The sequence below is a fragment of the Fusarium keratoplasticum genome, chromosome 6, assembly GCF_025433545.1.
Source record: "Fusarium keratoplasticum isolate Fu6.1 chromosome 6, whole genome shotgun sequence".
NCBI lineage: Eukaryota > Fungi > Ascomycota > Sordariomycetes > Hypocreales > Nectriaceae > Fusarium > Fusarium keratoplasticum.
In genome coordinates, this window is record NC_070534.1 from 1,561,781 (window position 1) to 1,577,643 (window position 15,863).

The 15,863-nt window shown below is 51.9% G+C and overlaps 4 protein-coding genes across 4 annotated transcripts; 2 read left to right on the top strand and 2 right to left on the bottom strand.

The window, feature by feature from the left end:
- Positions 1 to 2,543: 2,543 nt before the first annotated feature.
- Positions 2,544 to 3,149, top strand: NCS57_00844600 (uncharacterized protein; the record flags this gene model as incomplete). The annotated part of the gene is made up of 2 exons (XM_053058260.1): positions 2,544 to 2,642; positions 2,718 to 3,149. The coding sequence occupies 2 exons, from the start codon at positions 2,544 to 2,546 to the stop codon at positions 3,147 to 3,149; spliced, it is 531 nt and encodes a 176-aa protein (XP_052912091.1).
- Positions 3,150 to 5,868: 2,719 nt separating this feature from the next.
- Positions 5,869 to 7,383, top strand: NCS57_00844700 (uncharacterized protein; the record flags this gene model as incomplete). Its single annotated transcript, XM_053058261.1, has 8 exons — positions 5,869 to 5,985; positions 6,042 to 6,067; positions 6,115 to 6,158; positions 6,207 to 6,506; positions 6,557 to 6,571; positions 6,626 to 7,007; positions 7,058 to 7,130; positions 7,180 to 7,383. 8 exons carry the CDS (start codon positions 5,869 to 5,871, stop codon positions 7,381 to 7,383), a joined length of 1,161 nt encoding a protein of 386 aa, XP_052912092.1.
- Positions 7,384 to 11,030: 3,647 nt separating this feature from the next.
- On the bottom strand, positions 11,031 to 11,594 carry NCS57_00844800 (AA1-like domain-containing protein; the record flags this gene model as incomplete). Its single annotated transcript, XM_053058262.1, has 1 exon — positions 11,031 to 11,594. The coding sequence occupies one exon, from the start codon at positions 11,592 to 11,594 to the stop codon at positions 11,031 to 11,033; it is 564 nt and encodes a 187-aa protein (XP_052912093.1).
- Positions 11,595 to 15,000: 3,406 nt separating this feature from the next.
- NCS57_00844900 (Chitinase) lies at positions 15,001 to 15,811 on the bottom strand (the record flags this gene model as incomplete). The annotated part of the gene is made up of 2 exons (XM_053058263.1): positions 15,001 to 15,259; positions 15,315 to 15,811. The coding sequence occupies 2 exons, from the start codon at positions 15,809 to 15,811 to the stop codon at positions 15,001 to 15,003; spliced, it is 756 nt and encodes a 251-aa protein (XP_052912094.1).
- Positions 15,812 to 15,863: the final 52 nt, after the last annotated feature.

A 15,863-nucleotide genomic window follows, 5' to 3' on the forward strand; every position in this document is an offset into this window, starting at 1 on the left:
CACCCTCGTACGCCTGAATGGTTGCCCTTCTTCAGTCCCGACCTGCCTCTCCTTTCCCTGTTCCTCCCTGTGTCTGAGGAATTAGGTTCTGGGCAGCCTTCTTATCGCTGCCTAATCACAACGCGACGCGGCCCATGTTCCTTACGAAACTCCCCCGGATAATCTTCCCAAGTGGCCGAATCATCACTCGCGTGTTCGGAACCGGTATACGGGTTGTAGTATCGCGGCTTGCGCCCCTGAGGCTGGTCCTCATACCTCCCAGCACCGTAAGCAAGCCTAGGGCCCATCGCGGGAGGAGTGTACTTCTCCTTAGACTGAAAGCAACCCATGATGACAGAAATGAAAGAAGTGATTGAATCAAGGCGAATTCCTGAATCGTGCGTATGCGTATGCGTTTGCGTATGCGTCTGAGCGCGACAAAAACATCATTAGTATATTAACTGGATATGGGCAAGACTTGGATACTCACAGTAGTGTTGTGGTTTTGTTTGCTGGTCTAGGGGGAGTCCTTGAGTGTACTCTGAGTGTGTAGAGATGAAGAGAGGATTAGAAGAGATCCCAAACATTGAGACGTCGATGGAATTTAAGTAAAGATCTGGGAGACTGGATGCAGGAGGAAGGGTTATTTGTCAAGGAGTAAACTCTTGAGATGCTTGATGGGAAAGGTGTTTAGAAGTTGAGAAGCTGCCATGCTGAACTCAGGAAGACTAGCAGGAAGTGGCCATGACATGATGGAAGTTACTAGGATAATCTCTCCAGTCTGATAACTAGGCAGTTACAGGGGAGTCGTGGTTTTCCCAACGCCGATTGAAACCCAATGCCAGCTGAAACTCAACGTCAATCAAAACTCAATGCTGATTGAAACACAATGTCGGTTAAAACTCAGTTTCTTTTCCTCATACTAGTCAGTGGAAATGCGTATGATTCCTGCCATAATTGACTCGGCAGCGCAATTTAGTATTGAGACTGAGGTAGGGAGGGATGCCATGTGAGATGAGGGGGGAACAGAGAAGCCTACAGTATCCCAGCGGTTTGAACGATTCAAAAGGAAAGAAATTGGAAGATCAAATACCTCGTCTCCAAGATTTCATCTGACAACACGGGACAGTTAGGGGGTGTAAGTCAACATTCAATAGACAAAATCATTTAGAGCCGCTGTCGTTGGTGAAATATCCAAGAATCACTCCAGTCTCAAATGTGCTAAGAATTGTATTTTATATCAGTCTCTAGATGCCTCAACCATCGTAATTTCTCTAACTAAGTATCTAGCATCTTTGACTCTCTTTTATCCGTGAAATTGATCTCAGCATGTGCTCTTTGCCCAGTACCAAGCTACCCTACAGAGCTGGGCAGAAATCTCACTTGCCACTTAACCCAAGTCGATGCAATTGAAGCGCAGATGACTTTCTAAGTTCTTTACATCTCAGTTGATTCAAAAGATTCCATTTAACTCACGATTCTGGCATTTCATGGGGCCACGTTAATTCAATGGCGGGACTACCCTCAATCATTCAGACTTGGCTATCGTTCAAATTGGAATCCTGATTGAATCCCAACTCGGCACAGCCCTGGAATTCCTACGCCTTGAATTCTTGTCCTCATCTTGGAGTCATAAACGCGGATGGTACAGGCCACGATTGGACGCGTCGAGCGTGCCACTGATGAACTGGACAGCTGGCCATGATGTCGCGTAGACGTGTTACCTGACGTGATTGAAAACCTTTTCAGTCACGTCTGGAAGTGTTGATTACGTTTCTTGACCTTCTAGGCTATGGACATCCACTGGCTGGGTGATAAGGGTGTAGGTGCACGGGCGTCGTTCAAAGTCCCATGATGCCCGTGCCTGCCTATCATGAGTGGGGAGGTTATCACGATGGCTTCAATGACGTAGTAGAACCCATCCTCCCTCAACACATGCCACTCTCCCATTGACGGAATAAAACACCATTAAAAACAAATCAGACAATTCGGTCCTGATTTGAAAAATCTGGCACTGGCCCGAATTTATCATTGGCCAGAAAAGCCCCAAATACGACCGAAACTCGACGGGCATCCCCCATTTTCAGTCATGGAAATCGACCAAGTGACAGATTTATCATTGGTTCTAGAGGCCATTCTGACAGATCAGCCGGATCCACACCTTCGTCTACTTATACCCCATCGATTTCCTGCTGTCCTGGCTTTCTTCTGGTTTGCTCTTCACGCTAACATCATCACAGTACGATCTCGCATAGCCAGACCAACGATCACGCACACGATACCGTTGTGAGTATTATCCTTGGTGATCGAGTCTGATGTGGCAAGAAGTCTTGCTCATGTCTTGTTCTTTTGCTGATGATGTTTCTGTCGCATCTAGACGCATACGCATACGCATACGCATACGCATACGCATACGCATACGCACACGCACACGCGCACGAACGACTTAAGAACTCGCCTCTCCAGACCACTTTCTTCATTTCACGAGTGTGTTGACTCCGATTTCTGCTCCCTTTTGCTCTTTGCTAACTCCAAAGCTCCGATACCGTCAATCTATCGACATCATGGGTTGCTTTTGTTCCAAGGATTCGAAGACCTCGCCCGCCCTCCGCGTCGACAACGATCCGGGGCTTGTTTCTGGTGCCGGAAGGTACTCGGAGCAGGTTCCTGGCCGCAAGCCTACCTACTATAACCCGTATACTGGATCCGAGCACGCGAGCGACGACTCGGCCACCTAGGAAGTGTATCCGGGGGAGTTTGGTGGGCTTCCACGACGCGTCCCGAACGGCAACGACAAGCGAGCGCCACGTCCCGTCAAGATCAAACGAGCGCCGAAGCGAGTCTCCGTATCCCAGGTCAAATGGAAGAACCCGATCGATGTACGATACGAGTATTCGGTCCCAGGTCGAAAGCCCAGGCACGACAACCCGCAAACCAGTAGCGAGAGCGCGAGCGATGACTCAACTATTGGCGACAATCCTCCGGGGGAGTACGCTGGACTTCCAGGACCCATACCGAACGACAAGGACCGACCGCCGCGACCCGTCAGGATCAGGCCTCGACCGCGACGATCGACCTTGTGGAGTGTGAGATGGAGTAGTGTGAAGGGAGGCAAGAAGGCTGCCGAGAAGCGTGGTTCCCTCGACGACCCCGACGACCCCGACGCGTAGACCGACCGACCGACCGACGAAGACAAGGAATGGCTGGCTGGGGCGAGGATGAGTACCATGCTGAGTTGGTGTTCCATGCTGATGATTGATCTGTTACCGTCCTAGCTGACACTATCACAGAGTGGTGGATGCTAATGTACTACTAATGTAGGTAGGGAATGGGGATCGCGTGGAGGGTGGCCTTTGGCGCAGATGGGGGAGCAGGGGGGTAAGTTCCATCCTTGGTGATCTGTCCACACATACATACTGACAGTCAATTTCAGGTATGATGGTGGCATGGATGATGGAGCCTAGGTACGTGAGGGGAGAGGTGGAGGTTTGCTTTCCATAGCGTTGTTTTTCCATAGCGTTGTTTTTCCATAGCGTTGTTTTTCCATAGCGTTGTTTCCTGTAGGGTTTTGATTTTCTTGTATATAGCGTTTGCTTTTGGATGGAGGATGGGCAGCGTTGGTTTGGTAGGGGGACGTTCGTTTGGACAGGGAGGGAGGAGGGTTGGAGCCTTGATGTCTACTGACTTTCTAGCGTTGCTTTACTAACCAGCGTTGTTTTTTGTTGTTTTGGACTGCGGATACTGCTGACAAGATGGGTTCTGGTCAGGTTTCAAGGTAAAAGGGTGGGTTAGTGGGCTTCCTTCGTTTTTTCTCCTTCGTCCGAGTTCGAGTCGATCCGAAAGGTACGTTTGAAGAGTTTTGTTTTACGATCCCACAGCGTTGCTTTCCTGTCTCTCGTTTCGTCGACCGTCGTTCCTCTCTCGCTTTACCGACCGTCGTCCTTCTCTCCGCTCTCGTTTTACCGAACGCCGTTCCTCCCTTCGCTCTCGTTCTACCGATCGCCATTCCTTTGTTCGCCTTCGTTTTACTCAGCGTTGCTTTCCCGACCTTCGTTTTACTGACTAGTTGCTTCACGATGGGATGCCTTGTTGTGCGGATTATGCTAACAGGTACTTGGATAGGTCAAAAAGGATCAAGGGTGGGTTAGTGGGATTCCTTTTTTCTACGCCAGTTTGTGTTTGTAATCGGAGTGAAAAAAAGGTATGATACGTAGGAGTGGTTGGAGTATGGGTACTTGACTGATCAAACTCCAACACCAACAACGCTGCCGAACGGACGACGACGCGGTATCCGAGTCCAAAGGTGATACGCTTGAGAGACAGCCCATGAAAGAGACCCCCCGTGTGATTTTGATGATAGAAGACGGCGATGAAAAGTGTACCAGCCTAACCTGTCGTACATTCTTGCCGCGAGTGCGTGTCGACCGCCAGGAATGTTCCGATCTGACAAGAGGTCAAAGATGGTGAGAGGCCGGAGTCCCCGTAGTGAATCAGGTAAGAATTGAAGATCTTAAAAGAACTCGGCAACATGATGGCGTGCGTTTTTTGACTATCTTAAACGGTATGGCATTAGTTTCGTTGGTCGATGGGCAAGGATACGGCATCGTCTTGTGGACATTTGGATCGAAACGACATGCGAGCGGTACTTATATAGAGAAAACTCGACCGTGGAGTGGTGGGGATCAACGGAGAATGAATTATCCCAAATCGATAAGCATTTTTCCCGAGCATTCGTGTGGGAGGAAGTCTGATCCCGAGAGGCCGGTGAGCCAAAGGGTGGGGGAGGGCAGCAGTGGATGGGAATGACCATGTTGGGGACTCGTTGGACATGGATGACAAGGGTTCAATTTGTTTTCAGCGGAAGATATGATGGACAACACTCGCGCAAGACTGTAGCTGCAGGCGAAGATAGCAAGATCTCCATAGCACAATTCAAGATAAACAGGGAGCGTTTTTAGCTGCCAGCGCGTATTTCCTTTGCTCGCTTCAGTTTCCTTGGATCATTTCATTGATATGGATACCATCATCTAGTCATCACTGTCTTATCAAGCAGCACCATGGGAATAACTACTTCTGGAAATAGGCTCAGGCAAAGCCACTAGTTTCGAGGCCAAAGGAAGAGAGATTGCAGCAGAGAATTCAGATATTAAGGTTGCCAGCAAGCCGACTGACGAAAACAGGTGAATCAACACGGCAACAGACGGAACTTCGACATTTACCCTGCCTCTGGAAATCTATAAAAGCTCACGGCTTTTCCTCCGGACGACACTGATCCCTCCAACTCTCCCCTCTCTCCTCGCCTACCCTCGGAGCGTCGTTGACATCCAAAGACCACAAAGTCTTGGCTCCGTCTGCGTGAGCGGAAGGATCTTCCCCATTCGGCCACCTCCATCCTGGCTGGGGTGGGGGGGAACTGACGCAAGACCAAAGACGCCGAGCTATCTCCTCACTAGCTGCATGACTTTGGCCTCGGAAATCGGAAACTTGTTTACAGTGGATGACCCATTTTGGGATAATCTCGCCGATTTCTTCCTCCCCCCAATCCCCCACTCTTGCCGCTTTAGAACCCCTGAGGCATTAGATCCCGGGCATTGGACGACGGCACATGTCCTCTCCTTCCCCGCATTATGGGTTGCATTTGATGGACGGTACAAGTCTCAAGATGGGGACGGACGGTAATAGACGGTAAGAAACCCGATTCCGCAGGTCTTTTTCCTGGGGAAGAGTGGCTGATGGGAGACGCGGGGTTGCTTGGCGTCGACTCGTCGAGATGACCGAGCGGAGTTTTTAAATCTTATTTGAACCCCGGGTTTTCCGTGTTTTGAGGAGGGTTCAAGTTTGCTTGGTATTCATTCTCAAAAGATTATTTTGTTACATCTCAAGTTCAAAATGGCTACCCAGACGATGAAGGCTGTCAACTACCAGGGCCCGTTCAAGGTCAAGGTTGAGGAGATTGAGCTCCCCAAGCTGGAGCATCCTGACGATGTCATTGTCAAGGTTACCACCGTGAGTTCTACCTTGGTCCTTCTGTTCTCGATGGATTATCAGCTAATTCATCCAAGGCCGCCATTTGCGGTTCCGACTTGCAGTATGTGAAATGCGATCCAAGATTGGACTATACTTACACCTACATAGCATGTACGAGGGCCGAACAGCAGCAGAACCCGGCATCACATTCGGTACGTCCCATTGTGACCATCCAGCAACTCAATCGCTAACCCGCACAGGCCATGAGAACATGGGCATCGTCGAGCAGCTCGGCGAGGGTGTCACCCTGCTCAAGAAGGGCGACCGGGTCGTTATGCCCTTCAATGTCGCTGACGGCCGCTGCCGCAACTGCGAGGAGGGTCGCACTGCCTTCTGCACCGGCGTCAACCCCGGCTTTGCCGGAGGTGCTTACGGTTACGTCGCCATGGGCCCTTATCGAGGTGGCCAGGCTCAGTACGTCCGAGTTCCCTATGCTGATTTCAATGCCCTAAAGCTCCCTGCTGGCAAGGAGCACGAGGCCGACTTTATCCTTCTGGCTGGTGAGTGCATCCTTTCGTATGTGCCACCCATGTGCTGACCATCTCTGCAGACATCTTTCCCACCGGTATGGCCTTTTCTTTGAACGATCCTTCTCATTGATCTCATCTAACCAAACCAGGCTGGCACGGCGTGGAAATCTCTGGTTTCCAGCCCGGCGAGAGCGTCGCAGTCTTTGGCGCTGGCCCCGTCGGCCTCATGGCCGCCTACTCTGCCGTCCTCCGCGGTGCCTCGCGCGTCTTTGTTGTCGACCGCGTTCCCGAGCGTCTTCAGGCTGCTGAGAAGATTGGCTGCACGCCCATCGACTTCACCAAGGGTGATGCAGTTGACTTGATCATCCAGAGCAACGGCGGAGAAGAGGTTGATCGATCAGTGGATGCTGTTGGATACCAGGCTGTCGGTAAGAGCGGTAACACTGAGCAGCCCAACATTGTGCTCGAGAACATGATTCGCGTGACGAGGGCTTGCGGCGGTCTCGGTATTCCAGGACTCTACGTCCCCAGGTAAGTCATCTTGTCTGTTGCGATAAAGACAGTTGGCTGATAGCATCAAGTGATCCTGGCGCTTCAGACGAGGCCTCTGCCAAGGGTATGATCAGCCTGAGCTTTGGCAAGCTCTTCGAGAAGGTCGGTATCCCCAATGTTCTCATCAATTATACAACTAACCCTCCACCAGGGTCTCTCCCTTGGAACTGGCCAGTGCAATGTCAAATCTTACAACCGCTACCTGCGTGACCTAATCATCGCCGGCCGGGCCAAGCCCAGCTTCGTCGTATCACACGAGATCAACATTGACGACGCCGAGGTGGCATACGAAAAGTTTGATAAGCGTATTGATGGGTACACCAAGGTGCTCATTCACCCCAACGGTGGCTTTTAAGGAGTGTTTTGAGGCAGGAGTTGAGGTGTTGAGCGCGGCGCGTGGATGAAGCAAGAGAAGCGGGTTCTTCGGGCGGTTGACGAGTTGAATTTGAGCGAGGATATGAGTCTAGCTTTTCCATAGTGAATGACGTAAAAAAAGATGAAGCCTTAAGCAGGTTCCCCGGGTGACCAGGTTGTGTATTCCGAAAACCTTGAAGTCTGCTTCATATCAGCCTCATGTCAACATGATATGGAGCTCATAAACAGAGCCTTGGCATGCTATCTTGTCTGATCACAGGTGTTCTGCTGTACAAAGCCCAGTCCTCATTGCCCATGTTCTTGTTCACTAGTTGTTTTAACATGGACTCTCAAAAAACTGAACAACCGAGACGAGGGTCTTCTGCACAAGACTCCAACGCTGCGCTGATGCTCTTCCAGACATATGATCGGAGGCAAGACGCGGTCTCGGTGATAGCAGGAGGCAGCGACAGTCGATCTGGGGCTTCAAAAGTAGTGATCGTCAACACCATGAAGCGCTTCTGACAAGAAAGTCAAGGCGACTTTGATGAAGCACGCTCGGTCTGTTCTTCTTCATGGTCATTACTCACCCAATCGGACTTGAAAGGCTTCGGCGAAAGGGGACGGCAAGCAAGATGCCATGCCTTGATTTGAAATTACCCATCGCAGCCCATTAGAGATTTCGAGATCTCACGTGAACACATGATGCGCGATCGTTCTTCGGCCGTTCTTATCAGCTCGCTACTGCTTATCGTCAGGCATTGTTGTTGCCTATTGTTGTTCTCGTCACGTTATTGTCGACCTTATCGGGGCTACTGTTGTTCGTATTGTCCCGTTTGTTGACCATATCGGGGGATTTGCTGCACTGGCCTGATGGCCTGAACGGGTAAAATAAAGTAGAGACTCGACTGCTGCATCGTTATTCAAGCTTTGTGTTTGCATCTTGCAAGTCATCACGCGCAACGACGCGTTCGAGGGAATCTGAAGCTTCTGGCCATCATCCTTTCCCAACAAAAGCTTGCGCCTGAATAGAAATCAACCCGACCATTCGCACCGCAGCGGTCAAACGTGCGTTTCGATTTGGTTTTCTTCTCAGGTATAAAGCTGGCTGGCCCCGTCCCTTGATTCTTCGTCCTCCCCCATCCGACACCCAGGCCGCAAGGCGGTTCCTCCTGAACCGTACCAGCACACTCGTTCTCTCGACTGCCCAACGACTTCATCACGTCAAAGACATTCTGCCTCATTCAGCTCGCGACATTCATCTTATTATTTCCCCTGTTCGACTGCCATCCGGACTGCCCTCCTGCAGCGAAAGAAAGGGTCTTTGCCGACCACAACGCCCTCCCTTCTCAGATCCAGCGGTCGCTAGAGTTTGGTTTTCGATTCGACTCAGTCGCAGTAGGCCCTTCCGACTTCCCTGCTTGGCCTCTACACCACCGACAACATGTCTTCTTCTTCGCAAGTCGTCGTATCGCAGCCATGGACCTTGGACGAGGCCTTGGGCGGCGCCCTGGCTTTCAAGCCCACCTGGCGAAAGCCAAGAAAGCCAAAGGTCTTCCTCCCTCGAGCTGTCCCCCCGGGGAGCCTCTGGAGCCCCTGAACAGCGGCCACCGCCATGTCATTCTTGTCATGGACAGTGATGGCCACAACGCCGTTATCAAATTGCCCCGACAAGGAAAGAACCCGTTCCTCAAGACCGAGGGGCACATCCAGTCCATTGTCCGCCAACGACTCAGCAAGTACGACAGCGACGTTCGAGTCCCCGAGATCATATATTTCAGCGACCGATGGCACCCCGTGGACTGCCATGGGGCACCCCGTGGGCTGATGCATCCGCACCACGCTCTCTGCATGGAGCGGATTCCCTCTCTCTCCTCACGAGCCCGGGCTCTTCTAGTCGACAAGCTGGTCCCTGAGAACGAGCGACGAGCCGTTCGATCCAACCTATTCAACAAGAAGCTCCTCGCGCGAGTGTATTTGGGCAAAAGCGATTATGTCAATTCCCCGCGCCGCATTTACCAAAACTCGGAAGCCTTCACCCTCTGCGACGTTGTCCTAAGCGTCAAAGACATGTCTGACATTGGACTGGATCTTGACAAGATCGCGGGTGAGATGGGGATAGCCCTAGCCATTATCCATTGGTCCGCGATGCTTGACGGCCGAGGTGTCGAGTTCGTACTGGGCTCAACCGAAAGGGGCCAGAATGCCCTTTGGCTTCACGACTTTGATCGTTGTAGTTTCATTGGCTTGGATACTGCCGGAGTCTAGAAGGCTTTTCGTGCTTTTCGACTCAACGCGCCTTTTTTCCCCCGACGGACTGTATCCGGTACTCATGGCCAAATGAACATGGACATTTTTGTATATCACTACCAAAGGACGTCTGATATGATTCTATGGAAGGAAAAGGCCGACGTCCAGAGGCTTCCTTCCATGTTTATTCAACTCATGGAAACCGGACAATTGGTCACATCTTCTGATTGAGAAGGATCAAGGGCGAGCTGGAACCGAGCACAATAGCCAGCCACCAGCATCTGCTGCGGCTATTTACGCCAGGCACACCAAGCACAGAGTTTTGATCGAGACACTTGTGTTCGACACGCTCACTGAGGAGACGAAACTTCCTGATGGCTACAAGCTCAGCCAGCACCCATTTTACCGGAAATTTCGAGATTCTCTAAAGGAGGGAGAGCCTAGTTGGATGGTCACATCGGTGCTCTCAGAAGCTACGGCGGCAAAGATAGGCAACCAGGCTCACCAGCGCGTGCTTTGTGCATGAACCACACCTCGGACAAGCAACCAGAGGTAGCCCGAATGGTTTATAGAGTGGTACTGATAATCGAGTCTTTGAAGTGTGGCGACCCAGTGCTTTGAATGAACATGCGTGAACAAGACATCACTCAAATGAACAACTAACAAGTAATGACCTTGGTCACCAAGAGGCTCACCGATCCTTCCATGAACGTGCCCCAGAAGTGAGACATTTCGGACAGGCACATGTGTTCTGTCATCACCGCCTTGGTTCATGGTGACCTCGGGCATTGAATGAGACCTGGTGTATCCCTTGCGTGTCTCAGGCCCAAGTTCATCCCAATGACGGCACACACCGCTCTATTTTTGACTCAAAGAGGAATTCAGCGGATCTGTCGCTATTCATGTAAAGGTTGCCACCATTCTTTGCCGAGATCGAGCCGGTAGAATCCATGTCCCAGTGGCCTAGCAACCATTGCTTATCGAATTCCAACGGTGCGTCAATGGTTTAAGGCAGTTTCAAAGTGCAATCACGTGAAAGAAGCAGATGCAGGGTCAATCAAGCGGATTCAAGGTATTTCATTGAATGTCTAATGCGGCTGCAGATATGCGTCATGCTGCAGGAATGCTCATTGTGCTGAGGCGTGTGTGCTATGTCCAAGTGCGCACCTTCATCCCCCCCTCTTTGGGTATTAGTCGTTAAAAATGAATGTCATGGAGATCGTAGATCATATCCGTCCGTCGTCACGGTCTAGTTGTGGATGAAGAGTGTCGTTTCCCAAAAAAAATGCCCATATCCAACGCCTTGTACTTGCTCTGCAAGATTAAAAAAATGATGCCCAAAAGTCATGATGAAGAAGAGAAAAAGAAGATCTTTTCGAGGTCGAGTGTAGTGCGCCCTTACAGTACAGCGCTGATCTCGAGGATGGGGGCCTTGAAGGTGGTCTTCTCGCAGGTGATCTTCTTGTTGGAGTAGGTCTTGGAGCCGCTGTTGTAGTTGGGGTTCTTCCAGTTCTTCTCCTTGCACTCGAGCTTGACGTTGGTGTTGCCCTTGGCCTCGAAGCGGCCACCCTCCTTGAGGCAGCTCCAGGACTGAACGATGGAGAGCTTGCCCGACTTGCGGTCAAAGGTGAAGGAGGCGGCGTCGCCCTTGAGGGGCACGTCGCAGTTGTAGTCAGTGTTGCCGTAGAAGAAGTCGTTGGGCTTGTTTGAGGTAGCGGTGCACTTGGCCTTGTAGTTGAGGACCTTGTTCTCGAGGAGGAAGCTCACGCTGCCGCTGGCGGTCTGCTTCTTGGGGGTGGTCTTGGTGATGGTGGCGTGGAAGTCAAAGTCGTTGACGGTCCACTCGGTGACCTTGGTGCCCCTGGCCATGCAAGACTCGCTCTCGGCGCGGGAGGTGAGGGAGACTGTGGGGAGGGCCATGGCAGAGGTGGCCAGGACGAGGAGAGTGGTGAAGAACTGCATGTTGGCGGTGTTTGTGGTGATGTGTAAAAGTTATGAGGAGAGGAGTGTTGCTGGGTTGATGGTAAGGTTGAGAAGAGCGAGGAGGTTGGTAATTTATGTGTCCGAGAGAGACTGGGCTGAGTGGGGTTGCTGAGGAGATGTTGATCTTTTGTCTTGGGTGTAGATCGATGATGTTGTTGGTGATGATGAAGAATAAGAATGTGTCGACAACGGCGGGCCGTCCCTTCTTTATAGTCGAATCTAGACCGATAACTCGTTGGACATGTCGTTGACTGCATTCACAGCATTCTCCAGCTACAGAGGCAGAGAATGGAGTGTCAAGTGACGTAGCACACATCTCGTATTCCCGCAATCCGCGGGAAGCTTGGCTCCAAATCCGGGATCCAGGCCCGTCAGTGGGGCCGTCGACTGCTGCTGCTGCTGGCCCTCTCAGCTCGGCAGTGAGCCTTGGGGCGCACATCCTAAAATAGGACCCTAGCCAAGGGCTAATGGCAGGGGTTGGTTGTTGGATGGCAAAAGAATATGCATGACATTGAGTTTCCCTGTCCAACAGATGCCCATACCACGTTGTATTCTTTTTTGGGATAGAGAGAAAAGAAGCCGACATTGACCTGGCGCACAGTGTTAGTTCTCACTGTATTACCTGGCTGGAATTCTATACCGAATCGCAAATATCGACACCCGAAATAGAACCGCTCAGACCGAAGCCTCTGTATTCCAGCGACCAACTGCCCCGCCCGAGGTGACCAATCCACACTGTAGATTCATCCTTCCAAAAGAACAACTCATCATCAGTCTCTGCCTCCGTCTTTGACTTGCATCCAACAGTTTTCTCAAGATGCAGGCATCAGTAGCATTCCGTCTTGTCCACGGCTATTGTTGTCAACCAAGACGGATTCCCACAGCCTCTTCCTGAGTTATGCTCACGGGTCAATGCCGCTCCGTCTCCGCTTGATGCGTGCATCATGGTTGGACCAGCACATCAGCTATCCAAGCTGGGGCCTCATAGCTCAGCACCGACGGGACCTTTTTCAACTCGGCGACACCACGATGGACTATCGACGGTGAAGTGGATCGGATCACCTGAAATTCTCCGTCCCGCCCTGTCCTCCCCGCACGCTACTGTCCCCTTAGGGGCTGGCCAAGGCGGCACGTCGGAGGATCAACCACTACACTTTGCACGAACGACCGTCGGCCGACGCTTGCGTCCAACACTTCAAACTCTCCGGCAGGCGGGAGAGTCGACATCAGGCGGTGGATGCATGGGATTTTCCAGCATTGCCACCATGTCGGTCAAGAAGACAGGACACCACCCGTGAAGCCATTGGTGATGCCGTGAAACCAACAAAGAGGAATACACACAGCTGGGGCGGCGACGCCTACATGCATGCAAGTCTACTCTACCGCATGCACCGTTTTTTTCGGGCCACCGGTAGCACCATTAGATTAATTGCCTCGTGGCCAGGTGATCCTCGGCTGGACCGTGTCTCGCCCTGGCAGATTGGTTCTGGACTCTGGCGCACGGGAAGAAGGGTCGAGGAATATTGAGGAGGCTGGGGGACCTTCCATGCAGCGACTTGCGCACATTCTACATACAGCTACCGTGCGTTGCGCATCTGAGAGGATCCCGGCCACATCTCGCAAGTCCATCTTTGGGTGATCGACGAGCCCACTCTCCCGCATAAACGAGGGTGCAAACCGAACGATTTCGACTGCCTGCAGGGTCTTCTGGAGCTCTCATTGAACGTTGGAGAAGGAGTAGGAAGCTCAGCCTTTGTTTCAGCTTTTTTGCTGCTGACCCAACAGACGTCATGCTTCGGGGTCGGCCGAGCCGGGACAGTCGCAGCGATTGACTTGTTCTTCTCAGGTGTACGAGCCACTTCACATGGTGGCGTACCACAATGCCGAGACAAACGTTGTCTATGTTTGGATACTCCTCCGTCAAGGTCACCGCCTGCAATCAATCTCAGCAAACAGCGAACGCAAAAACGCCCATATCCGGGAGGGCGGTCTGCGAGCGACCGGCTGCTTGCTTGCTCAATGACACGGGCGATGGCATTGGCCGTCAGTGGACCTATTGACTCTGTGTCACCCCGCGAGCCCGCAGGGTCTGTCCCCGCTGCCGTCGTAAATCACTTGCATCGTCGTGTTGTGCTGTGTTGCTAAACCTAGCATCGAGCCATGTCCGCAGCTGCATACTTGCCCGTCAGAATCACTTGCCGGAGCAACGGGCCAAGAGTTCTCTGGTGGAGTTTGTTGTTGTTGGTCTCTTTGTGGCATCGATGGTCCTTTTGCGAGTGCACTTTTGTGAATGCTGTCAAATCCTCTCAGATCCTCCACCTGCCGCAGCGGAGCCACGTCTCTATGTGCAACATCAGCCTCGCCGCGGGAGGATAAGGCCCTCGTACCGGGTGGACCTCCCGGCTGGTGAGCTCGGGAAGGGCTTGCAAGTTACCGATGCCGGAGCCCATGACAACATGCTTGATCCCGCTGCTAACGCAGGTCAAGTGGTCTTTGTACCATGGTAACTCGGTGGTGTGCCTCACCGAAAGTCAGGTACCCGGCGGTGACTGACCTTGATGCCTATGCAGTGGACACGTGCATGAGATCAAGATTGGCGACGTCAGTAGTCGGTGTGTAGTATCACAACTCGTCCGCGGATGATGGCATCGAGACCCTCGCCGATATTATATTTAGCGACAAGGTGATTCTGGCCCGGCGAACACTGCTATACTTGTCATCTTTGAGAATCTATCTGCTTCTCTGGCAAACATGCCTCGAAACGGCAATCGGTTCGGCTTGCTGCCTGTCGAGTACAGACAGACCCAATCGGTGATGTGTACCAAGGTCGAGGTTTTCCTGACTTGAGGAGTACCTTGTGTCTGATTATGGTTGTTCGCAGAGTTCCGGGCCTTTTATATATCACGTCCAACATGGTAATTTGCCACGTCCTGTTGGACGCGAATCGCCTCGGGGACAATAAGTTGCAACTGTGTCCCGCAACACCCTAGCCACTCGAGCCACTTGTCTTGATTGCTGCTCGTTTCTTGGATATAGCTTAGGAAAACATGGTGCCATATGACGAGCATATGCTACTTTCTATGATACGAAGCTGCCACGTGGGATAGTCAAAAGGCCACTTGCGTTAGCATTGGGTTATGGTGCAATGATGTATTGATAATGTGTTCTTTATTATGGTCGAAGCCCGGCCCTCGATGAGGTAACTACACCAGAAGATAGTGGGATAGTCCAAGAATCATTCCGTCGAACAGAGTCAGAGGCGCAAACATTTAGGAGCACAACAATAGAAAAATACTATTCTTACACCACCTCACCGACCTCGACCGACTGCATCCCTCCACATGCTATCGTCATCTATGAAAACCTCTAGTACACCCCTGTCTCCTCAGTAGTTGGTACAAGGGTAATAGGGTAGTGCATCGAGAAGCTTATCCTTCTGGGTTGAAGACAAGCTGCTACCGTACTTCCATCCACTCCTAGCCTTCTCCGGCGAACATACTGGGATCTGGACGATTCCAGGCGCCCTGATGTCGATCTTTCTGGCGCCCTCTCCTTCAAGGAGAAAGTCGTAGTTCTTGGGGTTGGTCATGTCGGGGAAGCCGCCCCTGTTCTTCTCTCCGCGAAGCTTCCATCCTTCCACGGCACTAGTAACCATGTTAGCCACAAGCCCTCTTGCATTCCGTTGCTCGGCTTACTCACCCTGCAATGAGTTCCTCTTTAGTGAGGCCTTCCCAGGCGTCAATCTTCCCGGTGAGCTCGCCTATGCTCTGCGGTGGAGTAAAGTACTTGTCATGACAAGGGGGGGCTCCGCCGTTGGCTGGCGGTGACGGATTGCCGCAGCTTGTGGCGTCGTCATTAGGGGCAACGAGGTAGTACCTCCGGCCGTTGTAGCAGTACCCCATCTCCTCCGCAGTACTGGGAGCTATGTAGTCGTTGTCGAGGGGTCTCACGGCGTTGCAGTCGTAGCCAGAGTCCATGATGAAGGCAGGCGCCAGCCCGGCGCCGACCCTCCACGCCTCAGGGATCAGGATCGCGTAGAAGACTTTTCTGATTTGCTTCTCCAGTTCCGGAATTTCGACTGTTGTTCTTTGGTTGTTGAACTTGCCTTTGGCCATCAACGCACCAATGTATTCGACCGACTTGTCATCGCCCCTGAATGCCTGTTTCATGAACTCAATTGTTGCGTCCTGCCACATCTTCGAGAGGTCGCCCAGCTTTCCTGCAACCTTGCTCTCGTCTGTCTCTTTC